General features: G+C 54.6%; 1 protein-coding gene and 1 long non-coding RNA gene across 2 annotated transcripts in view; one reads left to right on the top strand and one right to left on the bottom strand.

Moving 5' to 3' along the window:
* SNTG2 (syntrophin gamma 2) overlaps positions 1–14510 on the top strand; it is a 131261-nt gene that overhangs the window by 91226 nt on the left and 25525 nt on the right. The window contains 2 exon segments of the mRNA XM_047098334.1: positions 400–471; positions 10068–10268. Coding sequence (XP_046954290.1) covers positions 400–471; positions 10068–10268 — 273 coding nt within the window.
* LOC124525754 (uncharacterized) lies at positions 13680–14293 on the bottom strand. Its single transcript, XR_006965554.1, has 2 exons — positions 14011–14293; positions 13680–13893 (listed from the first exon to the last, which is right to left on the bottom strand). It is a non-coding gene; the product is annotated as an uncharacterized LOC124525754 (long non-coding RNA).

The following is a 14510-nucleotide window of genomic DNA, read 5'->3' as shown; positions in this document are numbered from 1 at the left end:
TTACCGACTTGTGCTGTGAGCACAAGTTCTCTGTCAAATCCCCTGCCACAGGCGAGGTTTGGTGTCCTACTGCCCTACTCATGGCGTAGAATTTAATTAAGGTAAAGATACGTTGACTCCATTGCTGTAAATGTTTAAGTTTATCCAACTGAAAGTAACCCAACAAGCATGCTTGTTTTTGTGTCTACTTTATTTAAAATTCTTCCCAGCTTTATGAGGTATAATTAACAAATAAAATTGTAAATAGTTAAGGTGAACAACATGATGGTTTGATGTATGTGCATGTGTGAAATGATTCCCACAACTGAGCTAATGAGCACATCCATTACCTCACATAGTTGCCTTTTTTTAAACAAGAGAATGCTTATGATTTATGTATATATCTTATATTTCTTGCAGGTAAGCACATTAGACTGGGTACGGGCAGAAAAAACCTACAACCTCTGTGAGGTACTATTTAAACTTCACAAGGTAGGTATCCTTTGTACGTGAGATGTGCTCATGGAAGTAAGATGTGCCTTTGGGTTTAAGAGTCCATTGAGATAGTAAGATAACCTGAAAATCTTCTGTATTCATAACATTTCCCCATCCTGAAACTTGCCATCCTGCTGTTCACGCAGATGAATGGATGGATGGATGGATGGATGGATGGATGGGTTGGTGGGTGGGTGGATGGATGGATGGACGGATAGGAAGGAAGGAAGGATGCATGGATGGATGGATGGATGAGTTGGTGGGTGAATGGAAGGAAGGAAGGAAGGAAAGATGGAAGGAAGGACGAGTTGGTGGATAGATGGATGGATGGATGGATGGATGGATGGATGGATGGATGAGTTGGTGGATAGATGGATGATGGATAGATGGATGGATGAGTTGGTGAGTGGGTGGATGGATGGAAGGAAGGAAGGATGCATGGTTGGATGGATTGGTGGATTGGTGGGTGGGTGGATGGGTGGGTGGACCGGTGGATCGATAGACTGTGCACAAGTGTGTATGTGCACACATACTGGGGAGAGAGTGTTTTAGTCACTGCCTCTTACAGTAATATGTTCCAGGATCTTTGGTATATTGTTGTCATTGCCATTGTTTTTAACAGGTCAGATACAAACCCCAGCTTCCCAGCTTTTCTTTTCAAAGTCTGGCCCAAGCGGACCAGAATGACTGATCAAATATTCCATGTCTATTGGAGGGAAAGTATTCACTGGCTAAGAAAGGGCAAAGTTTTACCAATAACATCCATCCCAAGCTTTCAGAATCACCCAGTTCCAAAATAGCGAACCCATTGCCGCGAAACAAGCTTTCCGTTTCTCCTGGGCTGACACCTCATCTGGGACTCATGAGGTCAGGGGTCAGGGTTGGCCGGGAGCGCTCTGTGCGACTCCTGCTTGCTTGCAGTTGTCACGCGTTGACATGTCGGAGAAGAAGACAACTGGGGATTTGAGTGGGGATTGCACCAGGCTACACCAGCCAGGAGACACGGGTGTCTCACGGATGGGCTTTTAGCAGACCTCAGGTCACACTGAATGATACAGAGGTTGGGAAGTGGAACCTGAAATGCAAACCTGGTCACTGAGCGGCTCAGGGGACTCCGCCAGGCGGGAAGAGGTCAGTCCCACCCCATCCCGGTGACCCGGAGGCGCCTGCTTTGGGCCCAGGGGTGCTCCCAGCTGTGACTTGTGCCCAGGCTGGGGGGGAGGCTTGTCTCTGGCCTCCTGCCCCTGCTCAGTGAGAAGCCAGGGCCGTCACCACCCATCACAGGGGAGGAGACACGGGAGGCGGTGCCCTCGGCCAGCTGTCCCGGACCTGCTGACGTCTGGCTGACCCACAGTGCACAGGCAGGAAATGAATGCACCCAGTGAATGTGCCACAGAGGGTCTGCTGTTGTGTGTGAAGCACGTGCTCTCGATGTAGACGGGGCTGACCCTACCACCTGAAATTTTACTTTGTTTCTTTATGCCTCAGTTTCCTCATCTGTAAAATGGGGTGATAATAATCTGTTGTCGTCTATATTTTGTGACCCTCTGCAGGGTTGTGTTAATTGTGTGATGACCAAATGCCCCGGCCATAAGGAAGTGCTCACCGAACACGGCCTTTTTAGGGCATTTTTGAGGTCCCCTCCTGCCCTCTGCATCCCGGGAGCCGTGATTCTCCCACACCACAGGGCCAGGGATGCACCTGCCGGTGATTCTCAGCCTTGTCTTACGGGGAAATCACCCGGAGGGAGCTTTAAAGCAGAGCTAATGGTTTCATTTTATTTGAGATGTGGCCCAGACACCTGTGTTCATTCTGGAAGTTTCTGCGGTGCTAACATGTGGTGCTAACATTCTGCGGTGCTAAGTCTCGTGTCGTGTGTGCAGCATTTGTGCTTTGACACCTCCTTGTCAGTAAGTATCATTTTACAACACTAATGAATTCCCCTGCGTCATTGGATGGAACCTTAGTGATGAGAGGCCTGGTTGTATTAACAACCTTTACAAAACCATGAGAATATTAGTTGTTGTTAATAATGCCAGTAGGGATCATAATTGTACGTTAATTATACCTCCTTTTTTTTTATTTTTTAATGTTTACTTATTTATTTTGAGAGAGAGAGACAGAGAGAGCGAGGGGGGGAGAGGCAGAGAGAGGGAGAGAGAGAATCCCAAGCAGGCTCCGCACTGTCGGCACAGAGCCCAGCGCGGGGCTCGATCCCACGACCTGTGAGATCATGACCTGAGCCAAAATCAGGAGTCAGACGCTCAGCCTCCCGAGCCGCTCAGGTGCCCGTTTCTTCCTTCCTTTCCACTCTCCTTTCCACAGTAGTTGAAACTCATTTGCTCCATTAGTAAGTCACGCACTGAAATGTGAAGTCAGAGACCTGTGAGTGTGATCTGGGCGTGTAAAACAACACACATTGTCTCAGGAATCATCCGTCCCACAGCTGGTCACGAGAGGAGTCCGATTTCAGCCTAAGGTCTGTGGCCCCAGCTGAACCGCACTCTGCGGAAGGTCTCCTTGCAGACCCACTAGTGGAGGTCAGTGGAATTCGGTTGCTGGAAGATGCTGGACTGGGGTGGCTCGGCTCCTTGCTGAGTTGGCCAGAGGCCGCCGTCTCCACCAGAGACAGCCATTTCCACCATATTCTGTTGGTGAGAAGCGGGTCACTAAACATACATGTCACATATGACGTGTGATACACATCCTCTATATGGTATGTAGGTATACACACGTAGGAAGAGGCCACGTGAAGCCCACACTACGGTACTGGCCACAGCGTGGCGGGGAGCAGACTGTCCTTGGCCAGACCATGCTTGTTGCTGGGGGTGGGTGCGGCTGGTCAACCCTCGGGCTTCAGTGAGGTATCAGAAGTGAGTTACATACACTTGGAGGGAAGCTGTCTCCAGACGTCCCCTAAAGAGGCCAACAGCTAAGCCTTGACCACATCATCTGCGGCACGAGTCTGGGAGACGTGTCCTACCAGCCGGGGGCTTCCCTTCATTCTGGGGACGTTTCCGTCAAGGACTAATTTCTTCCAGCAACAAAACAGCCCGGATGGATGGAGAGCTTTGACTTCGTGGCAGATGAGGCCCAGGTCAGGGGTGAGAGGCACAGCCTTGAGGTCCGAGCCTCTCCGCAAGGGGAGGAAGCCGTGTCTGAGTCCCGGTACAGGAGAGCACTGTGCCCCAGCGTGGGACGCTCCTGTGTCTTTCTCACACAGGAGTGCGCACAGCAAAGTAGGAAGTCTGTACTGAAGCGGAAATTAAAAATATATGCAATGCTGTTTTTCATGTGTTTTGTCTGAGAATTTGACCCCCAGGAGTCATTAGTCAAAAGTTAGAAGTTTTGAATGAAAACTTAATGTTTAAATTTTGATATGCCTCCTTAAATGGAAAATGTCCTCAAAAATAATTTTAAATTTAGGTCTGGAATTTTAAGCTGCATGTGATAATAACACCTATGAGGGAAATACGTCCCCATAATACTATTATCACAGTGGTAGAATGAACCATTGTGTTGAAGTGATTCTCGTGATAATTTATACGTGTAGATTTTCATTCATCGATATTCCACAAGATAATTATAGAGGAAAATTTTATGTCTTTTCCCTTTATTTTACAAAAGTTCCACATTGTCGCATTCTGGCTTTTACACGGCTTTCCCGCGTCTGAGGTGCTCTTTTGGTGTCGGGATGTGTTTCAAAGACCGTCATTTTGTACAGACGTGCTTCGTTAGTAACTGTGCAGCCGTTTCTGTTTTTATCCAGCATTTCTTCCAGGAAGACCAGTAAACATGTTGTGAAATGATTAGCAAACCATTACATTAGTCGGGAGAACAGCCACAGCACATATATTAATCCCATATGGCACAAATAATACTAATAAGGATAATTTTGTAGCATTGAACTTCTTTAAAAAGGAGATCGTATTCTGTCAGTCGAATGTCTTATTTGGATGTCCTAAATGGCGATTCTACAAAATGATACCCCCTTTGGTACACACCTTTAGTTGTGGATGATCATTGTGCACATATAAATCTAAACTTATTTATAAGCATTTAATTCGCTTTCCAAAGGTTGAAATAAATGTATGATATCAGAAGAACTGGCACCACCAGCAACAGTTGTTAATGATTTGTGTCAGAACGACCGTTTCCAAGTACGGCCATTAGTATTCCATCCAGGAATGAATCCTGTTGTTGTAGGTTTGTTTCTCTGACTTTCTTCTAAGAAATTACTTTTTCTGGTTCTTTTTTTTTTAAGTTCATTCATTTTTTTTTTTTAATTTTTTTTTCAACGTTTATTTTTATTTTTGGGACAGAGAGAGACAGAGCATGAACGGGGGAGGGGCAGAGAGAGAGGGAGACACAGAATCGGAAACAAGCTCCAGGCTCTGAGCCATCAGCCCAGAGCCCGACGCGGGGCTCGAACTCACGGACTGCGAGATCGTGACCTGGCTGAAGTCGGACGCTTAACCGACTGCGCCACCCAGGCGCCCCAGTTCATTCATTTTTGAGAGAGAGAGAGAGAGAGACATAACACGAGTGTGGGAGGGGTAGAGAGAGAGGGAGACACAGAATCCGAAGCAGCTCCAATCTGAGGTGTCAGCACAGAGCCCGACGCGGGGCTCGAACTCACAGACCGTGAGATTGTGACCTGAGCCGAAGCTGGATGCCCAACCGACTGAGCCACCCGGGCGCCCCTGCTTTTTCCGATTCTTCAATTACGTATTCTCTCTTTCAACTCTCATCACAAATAGATGAGAAAATTGCATCCATGGGCTTTGATTGCACATGTAGGTTGTACGCGGCTCGCAGACAGCAGCAAACAGAAGCGCCAGTCGACTCTGGGCAGTCTGGCGGGAGAGGAGGGGGATGTGTCCTCCAACGGAAGAATACCCAACCTGAAATTTTTCGGTTAAAATTTAAGTTAACTCCCGTTTGGCAGAGGATCTAGATAGCAGCGTCTACCCCTGTGGGGTGCCTGCCCGGGGCCTTGCTAAGCCCCCCGTTTACGTCGGAGTTAATCCTCTCGTACGGGGAGCGAATCCTCCTTATCTTCGGGCTCAGAGCCCACAAGCACAGGGTGGCTAGTAAGTTCCCGACCCGGGGTCCTCTTAAATCCTATTCTGTTCCACTCCTTGGGACCCTTGGAGTCCCCGGAATCTGTGTAGAGTCTGCAGTAAGAATTTTCAGCCGGCTCTCCAGTGGCCCGCCAGGCAGCTGGGACCCCAGGGAGGGGGCTCCTGTCCTCCGCGAATGTCTGGAAGCCCCTCCCTTGAGCCGAGAACTTGCACCTGCATCAGGGAGGATCCTGCACGGGGGGGGGGGGGGGGGGGTGGGTGGGGGGGGTTGGCTCCAGGGCTTTGCTACAAAGGGCAGGGGGTCTCTGAGGGCTGGGGTGGGGTCGGGAGAGGGAGCCTGGGCCACTGTGTGACCCAGAGTCAAAGTGAGCTGTCTGTCTTCACGGTAGGACAGAGTTCTGCAACTTGGAGGAGTCCTGACACCGTGCAGGGGCACCGCGTTCCTGGATGTTTGTGTTCCTCTGACACGTCCAGGTCCTGGGGGGTGGGGGGAGGGGGGAGGGAGCTGGCCCTTAACGGGATTTGCAGCTCCGAGGGGCTTAAAACCAGGTGTTCTAATGCAGACGCTGTGGGTGCAGCTGGGGAGGGGGGAGCCACTCACCTCCCACCCTGGTGGCTCATTTCTGAGCCCTGTTGACTGAGGTATCGTCTCACACGGGAGCCACAAGAAATGTCTGTGGAAATGAGCTCCATGCGGACCACTAAGGTCGCTGACATTAATGTTGTTTTCTGTGCTTCAGAAAGTAATGTCATCCCTGAAATCCTTCCGTGTTCTTCCCTGGGACTTCCCAGGCAGCCCCCAGAGCGATCTGTATTTCCTCGTATTTGTCCGTAAAGGCAGAGCTCCGCTCACTGGTTTGAGTGGCAAACACGTTACTCCTTGAAAAGTGACCTTGGGGGCGCCTGGGTGGCGCAGTCGGTTAAGCGTCCGACTTCAGCCAGGTCACGATCTCGCGGTCCGTGAGTTCAAGCCCCGCGTCGGGCTCTGGGCTGATGGCTCGGAGCCTGGAGCCTGTTTCCGATTCTGTGTCTCCCTCTCTCTCTGCCCCTCCCCCGTTCATGCTCTGTCTCTCTCTGTCCCAAAAATAAATAAAAACGTTGAAAAAAAATTTTAAAAAAAAAGAAAAGTGACCTTGCTCCTCACAACTGATCTAAATAAGTAATTCAAGAGTCACATTGCCATGTAGGTGAAAATCTAAATTCTGCTCCTTAAGGTAGTGGCCATTTGGAGAATTATAACAATATCACTGAGCAATACTTAGAAACCTAACATTATGTATTTTAAGTAGTCTCTTAAAACCGTCTATTTAAGTAGTCTATTAAAAACCCCACTACGTGCAGAGGTACATGTGCAGACACTGCATTTGGAGGGGATAAAACCCACAGGCGGCAAACAGAGTAGCCCTAGCAGAACTATTTCTCTTTCGCGTTCTCTGCATTGATACAGTAATTACAAATGTGCAAAGAAGTACATAGAGTAAATACACAGGAGTGAGAAAACTCCAGGTAATTTTTAAATGTGCTCTTTTTGTTTCGTTGTCAGAAAAGGGGGCGTGCGGGGTTGTGTATGCTTACGGGGCCGGCAGGGGGTCCGCTCCCGCTCCAGGACTGGCCCCGACTGTCGACTGTCGGAAGCCCGCCAGCCGCGTGTTAGCTCAGACCCCGTCTCTCCGCTCAGCAGCGCCTCAATCACAACGTGCTTTTGTGCAAACGCGTGAGGACCTAACAGGCACGGGGGGCACTGGTGGCTCGTGCTTTCTCTGTGCTGCCACTCTAAGCGCCTGACCCCCTCCTGTGCCTGCGTCTTAAAGCCCAAAACAGCCTCAGAGGTGGACAGCTAACCCTTGGCAGAGAAAGTCCTGTTTTCCTCCTACGGAAATACGAGCTCCCGGTGTAACCAGGGACAGGAGAGCGCGATTGGCCGTCCCACTGGCGGCATCGCCACACAGACGCTTCCCGAGCCGTCTCCTTAGGTCGGGGGTCTGGACAGTTAAGTTCAGTACTTGCAGACCCGATTTCTGAGACGTTGTGTCGGTGACTAGGACGTACTCGTGGTTTATGACGGGCAGTCTCATGTGAAAGATCGGTGGGGGGGGGGGGTCCAAAATCAGGGCGCAGTCTCTGTGCCCAGGGTTCGTTTAGGGCTAGGAACACACACCACACCCGCACGTGCACAGGCACGCACACACATGTGCACCCGCCCGAGGGGCAGGAGGAATCGGACCATGTGCAGGTGCAAACACCGCTGAGGACCAACAGCAGGGAGAGGGCGCACAGGCGAATCCTGCAGAGACGTCCCGAGGCCAGAGGAGAATCAGGAGCCCCCAGAACCCACGAGCCGCCTGCACACGTCCGTAGTCTCTTTTACCTGCACACCTGAGCCACGGTGAACACCGGGGTCCCTTGGCGAGGAGTCTGCCCTCCGTCCCCTTCACTGGACAAGGTGGTTCAGGCACAGTCCACGTGGAGGATCAGCGCCTGGGCAGTGCGGGTGCAGATGCGGGTGTGCCGTGTGTGTGCACGTGTGTGTGCAGATGTGTGTGCGTGTGGAGAGAGGGATGAGGGGCGGGTGCAAGCCGGAGCACACTGTGAGTAGAGGAAGGTGCATGCTTACGTACATGTGTGCGTGTGTGTGAGTGTGTACAGGAAGAGGGGCGTGTGCGAGTACATGTGTGCGTGTGGACAGGGGAAGAGGCATGTATGCAAGTACATGTGTGCGCGTGTGTGAGTGTGCGTATGCAAGTACGTGTGTGTGTGTGTGTATGGGAAGAGGGGCGTGTGCGAGTACGTGTGTGTGTGGACAGGAGAAGAGGCATGTATGCAAGTACGTGTGTGTGTGTGTGTGAGTGTGCGTATGCAAGTACGTGTGTGTGTGTGTGTATGGGAAGGGGCGTGTGCGAGTACGTGTGGACAGGGGAAGAGGCATGTATGCAAGTGCGTGTGTGCGTGTGTGCGCGTGTGAGTGTGCGTATGCAAGTACGTGTGTGTGTGTGTATGGGAAGAGGGGCGTGTGCGAGTACGTGTGTGCGTGTGGACAGGGGAAGAGGCATGTATGCAAGTACGTGTGTGCGCGTGTGTGAGTATGCGTATGCAGGTACGTGTGTGCGTGTGAGTGTGCGTATGCAAGTACGTGTGTGTGTGTGTGTGTGTACGGGAAGAGGGGCGTGTGCGAGTACGTGTGTGCGTGTGGACAGGGGAAGAGGCATGTATGCAAGTGCGTGTGTGCGCGTGTGTGAGTATGCGTATGCAGGTACGTGTGTGCGTGTGAGTGTGCGTATGCAAGTACGTGTGTGTGTGTGTGGACGGGAAGAGGGGCGTGTGCGAGTACGTGTGTGCGTGTGGACAGGGGAAGAGGCATGTATGCAAGTGCGTGTGTGCGCGTGTGTGAGTATGCGTATGCAGGTACGTGTGTGCGTGTGAGTGTGCGTATGCAAGTACGTGTGTGTGTGTGTGGACGGGAAGAGGGGCGTGTGCGAGTACGTGTGTGTGTGGACAGGAGAAGAGACGTATGCAAGTACGTGTGTGTGTGTGTGTGTATGGGAAGAGGGGCGTGTGCGAGTACGTGTGTGCGTGTGGACAGGGGAAGAGGCATGTATGCAAGTACGTGTGTGCGCGTGTGTGAGTATGCGTATGCAAGTACGTGTGTGTGTGTGTGTGTACGGGAAGAGGGGCGTGTGCGAGTACGTGTGTGCGTGTGTGAGTATGCGTATGCAAGTATGTGTGTGTGTGTGTGGACGGGAAGAGGGGCGTGTGCGAGTACGTGTGTGCGTGTGGAGAGCAGAAGAGGTGCGTGTGCAGGCCAGCACACAGAGGGAGGGGAGACTCGCCGGCTGCTGCCTGCTGCGTGCAGCACTGCGTCCCCTGAGCGTCCAGTCCTGGGCTGTGCTGACCCGAGACCAGTGAGGCCCAGAGTCACCCTCTCCTTAGCCGCATCCGCCACCGACTCGGGAAGGAAGTGCACACACCCGATGTCTGTGTGCAGAGCCCACGGCATCCAGGGCTCCTCTGCCTTAACCTTTGCTCTCGGGATGTTTCCGGACATTGGTTCTGTGTGGCCAGGACCCTGGGATGATACAAGAACGCCTTGGACGGCTGGGGGTCCTGCGGTGCCTCGGGGGGGGGGGGGGGGGGTTCTGAGCAGGGGTCCTTTTGCCCAGGACGGAAGAGCCGGTGATGCCCCGCGACCCGGCGGCGAGGGGCCTGGTTAGGGCCGTGTTCGTGCCAGACCGGGGCACCCGGGTCCCGTGACCTGACCTTCCAGTGAGACGCTGAAGCGGACGCTGTGGTTACCGCTATTTTAGGCGGACGCTGCTTTGGGTGGGATTTACCTAAACCTGTTTCGGGCTCATTTCCACAGCTGCCACGTGGGAGGACGGCCCTGCCCTGAACGGGGCTCCCCGTGTGGCCGGGTCCACAGCGGCTCCGGGTCCCCATCTGGTGGCCGTGGGGCCTCGGCCCTCGGCCGGGACCCCCTCCCGCACTAACGCCCTGACGCGTTCTGTTTTCCAGCTCTGGCTGGCGGACGACGGCTGGCTCCACGAAGACCGTCACCCGGGTCCTCCCGGCTTCGCGCCCCAGCGGCCGTTCAGCTTCAGCGTCCTGGTCGGCCACGGCCGGAGCCGCGTCTTCAGCGTGGACCTGGGGAGCGAGCTGGCCGCCTGGGAGAGGTCTTTCCAGAGGGCCACTTTCAAGGAAGTCCAGAGAAGCAGGGTAAGCGCCTCCCACCCTCCCGCGGGAGAACTCGGGTGGGGCGCGACCTCGCCATCAGGTGCGCCGCCGTTCCAGAAGAAAACGAATCTTGGAAAGCTGAGCATTCTGACCTGAGCCACCAGGTCAGCGTCCGCGGCAGGTGACGGGTCACCACGGGCGAGCGCGAGGGGGCGCATTTCACGTTGGCTGAGAGCCACGGGCTTTGCACGGAGGGGGCGGGGGGCACGTCCGCGCCCCTGAGGAGCCACGCTGCCCATAGGCTGTTCCCAGCAGACGGCGCAGGTGGCTCGTTTGCGGTGAAGTCCCCCGGGCGTTTGTCACGGACGAGGCACCCGGTGGCCTTGCTCCCGCCGTCAGGACCCGAGGGAGAATGTGACGCGGTCCACACGACTGAGCTGCTGCCCTTGTCGGCAGGGTACAGAAACGTGCGTCCGTCAAATGCGTGAGCAGGCAGGGGTCGTGACCCCCGGCGTCGTTAACGGTGGGACCCCTCGCGGGCAGAAGGTCCACGCGGCGATGTCAGGGAGGGGACTTCCCGCCAACCGTGCGGCCACCTCCAGCCCGTGTCGTCGGCCCTGGTGCAGAGGAGATCACGCCTCGTCTGGGAGCGCGCGTTCTCAACGGAAGGCCCCACGTGGCTTTGACTCTCCAGCGGCTGCTCGGGCCTGGGGGTCCCTGACTGGGCGTCACTGCGACCTGCCAGTCTGCATGGCGACGTCACACTCAGATGTTCCTAGAAACACACGTCACGGCTTCCCCCGGGCCCCCCTCTCCGGCTGGGCGGCCCCCGGATGTGGTTCCGTTGCGCCCAGCGGCCACGTGCCAGAGGCGCGGCTCCGTGACCCCGGCAGGCAGGTGATGCAAGGGTCCTGAGGCACTGAACACCGACTCCCCTGTCGCGGGGACTCGTTGGCCCATCCGGCGACTGTTCACAGCCCTGAGCCCTGAACACAGACAGCGGAGAAATGGGAGCTTGAGGGACACGCATCGTGACCACACTTGCAGCCCCAGAAAGTGGGAAGAAGATGGCATTCTGCGTCACCGCGTGTGCCGGGCGGCTGGTGTCCAGTGTCCCCAGCTGTGCTGCAGGCAGGGGGACATCCCAGTGTGTGGGGGAAGGAGGCGTCGCGGACGGGCACCCCAGGAGACACACCCTGATGCCCCGTGGCCACGGGGGCTGCAGGCCAGTCTCGCCCCTGCCGGTCGGAACACATCGAGGGTCCGAACCGCCCTGGGTGGACTACGGTGCCTCTCCTTAAAGAACAGACTTTCTCCCCTGGGTCCAGACTGGGGACGGGACACCCGTGCTTGCATGGTCGGGAAGTCCCTCCGGAGGGGGTGGCGGCTCCCCTTGCAGAGTCCTCGGTATTTGGGCAAGTAGGGAGAGGGGAGAGCCAGAGACGGGCTGGCGGGGCAGCGGGTAGAAGGGAGGACGCCGGGTCTGGATCAGGACGGGAGGGCAGCGTGCCGGTGGGTTCCGGGGAGTCTCTCCACAATCCAGGATTGAGATGGCGGGGGTCTTTCGTGGGCAGGCGAGGACGAGCGTGGCCGCGACGGTGACCGTCCGGTGACCATCCACTGGATGAGGGGTCGGCTTTTGTGGTGGGGTCTCCGTGTACAGGACAGGAAGTTCCCCCAAGACCTCCCCAGTCTGAATCGTCACGCCCACTTTCCGAAGCAGGATCCTTCGCGATTCCTGCCCCCTGGTGTGGCATCCAGTGCCGGGGACTCTGTCCCGATTTCTCAGTTTTCTGGACTCGGAGGCGGGAAGGACGGCAGACGTGCTCTGGAATGTGTGGCCAGTTTCTCCCTCCGTGAACTTGGGCAAAATATTTCCCTAAACTCCTTCACTTCCTCTGCAAATTAACGATTATAGTGTGCACACGAGAGCCACTCTGGGAATTACACTAATTTGTTTTTAAGGTTTTTTTAATGTTTATTTATTTTTGAGAGAGAGAGACAGAGCACGAGCGGGGGAGGAGCAGAGAGAGAGGGAGACACAGAATCCGAAGCAGCTCCAGCCTCCGAGCTGTCAACATGGAGCCCGACGCGGGGCCCGAACTCACGGACCGCGAGATCGTGACCTGAGCTGAAGTCGGACGCTTAACCGACTGAGCCACCCAGGCACCCCTGGGAATTATGCTAATCTTAACGTGCCCCCGTGCCAGGCCGTGTGCAGTTTGTACCCTGTGTTAATCTTTTAAAGTAAATCTGAGACGCGACCCTGTTTTCTGTGTTCTTTCTTTCACGGATGAGAAGACTCACGTTCGGAAGGGCTCAGTGGCCCCTCCGCAGCCCCGTCCATTTCTGCCTGATTCAGCGTCTCTCCTGTTCCTGGCTTGGACTCCGCCCCTCCCGAGGCCCCGCCTTCAAACCCCGAGAAGGTTTACACGTTCGTGACGTGTTCTCCTCCCGTGTGCGGCAGGCTGCGAGCTTCATCCCCCGGCTGTCACCGCATCCCTGCTTCCCCATAAGGACGTCAGGAAGAAAGTTCTGGACTTGAACTGGTGGCCCGTTTCCTCACAGCAGCGTCTCAGGGCACCTCAGCGGGGTCAGCACCCCACAGAGAAATCCTCCAAATCGGGGGTGTGCCAGCAGGTGTTTACAACCCCTGCCCGTCTCCAGCTCAACACGTTTAACTAAAGTCGTTTCGAGTGACACCTGTGTCACAGACCTCCACAGGTGCCCTCAGGCACGGTGCCCTCAGGACGGAAGTCCTCTGGCTGTACATGCCGTGTCGCCTGCAGGCCGGGGTCCCGCCACGACTGTCCCACTGTCCCGTCCCCGTGCCGTGGTCCCGCCGTGGTCCACAGTCCCGCCGTCCCTTCTTCAAACAACGTTTGCTCCTATCTCAGCATCGGGTGCGCGTGGTGCTGGGTGACGTGCGAAGTGCTGTGCGTTTTGTCCACATCAGTGTACCTAAATTTTAACTATACCAGCCACATCCTGTTGGAATTTAAGAAAAGCGAAACAGGATCTGTGTCCTCGCAGCAGCCTGTGGTCTGAGTATCTGCATCGGGTGGGCTGCTTCTGAGCTCACAGGACGAGGCACCGAGACCCTCGCCGTCCTACAGACAAACCAGGGCTTGCCGGCCCCACCGGCTGAGCTTTGAGGTCCCCGTGTCTGCTTAGACCGTCTCCCCTGCTGGTCGTGGGACACCTGCCGGAGCAGCGGGGGGTGCTTTCCGTTCACAGATTTGGTTCCACAACAGGTAAGTGTGCTGCTTGTTGGGCCAGGACGATGCTCAGACGGGGCGTGTGGCCGGCGTCCGCACTCTGCGAACCCTCGAGAGCGGGTGCCCCTCCCACCAGCCTCCGCACCTGCAGCCTGTCCGGCTCCAGTAAACGGAGACCGTGTAAAGCTGAGGTCATGACTCTCGAGGAAACGTAAGGTGAACACGTGCCCAAAGATGTCATTTAGTTCCTTTATTAATGAGGGAAGTCGGGGTTGTTGGCACAGTCCACAGAGCCCTCGGGAAACCCACCGAACGCAGACGCTGTAACGCGGGTGCTGCCAGACGCCCCTGCTGGGTAGACGGAAAACCTGCTCGGGGAGGGGGGTATAGCAGCCTCCTAAACCGGCCCTCAGGTGGCTCATCCCGTCGGACGGAGGCGTCTTCCGACTCTACCAGACAAAAAACAACCGAGTTAACTTTTGCCGCTTGTTAGCTGAACGTCACCCGGCCGATGATTTGTCCTTTTTTGCTGGAAAAGAATCTCCAGACATCATTCTTGCACTCACACGCATGTGCACACACACTTGTTCTCCTGTCTGTCTTGACGGGAGACGTGGCTGGAGCCCGGGACGACCTCAGGGCAGCATGGGTCACTCTATGGTCCGACGTCCTGTGGCCTCGAGCAGCCGCTGAAGCCAGAGAACGAACTTCTTCTAAGGAACTGGAAACAAACAACAGGCAGTCTGACCCAAAGTAAGCAAAGAAATATAAGTCAGAGTAGAAATCAGTGAACTAGACAGAAAACCAAAAAAACCAGAAAATCAGTGAAACTGAAATTTGATTCTATAAGATCAAAAAATTAATGAAAGTCTTGCCAGACTGATGAAAAGGAAAAGCATTAAGAATGAGGGACAAAATGTCACTACCCAGATATTTAAAGACACAGGGAACATTACATAAATAATTTCTAAAAATTAACACAAATCTGACAACTCAGAAATGGACACAGTCCTTGTAAGACACAAACCACCAAGCCTCCCTCAAGGGGAGACGAGTTACCCAAATG

The sequence above is a fragment of the Lynx rufus genome, unplaced genomic scaffold, assembly GCF_022079265.1.
Source record: "Lynx rufus isolate CCGP_SWC_20201006 ecotype Redwood Valley unplaced genomic scaffold, mLynRuf1.p SCAF_47, whole genome shotgun sequence".
Taxonomy (NCBI): Eukaryota; Metazoa; Chordata; class Mammalia; order Carnivora; family Felidae; genus Lynx; species Lynx rufus.
This window is presented reverse-complemented; position numbering and strand designations above follow the sequence as displayed.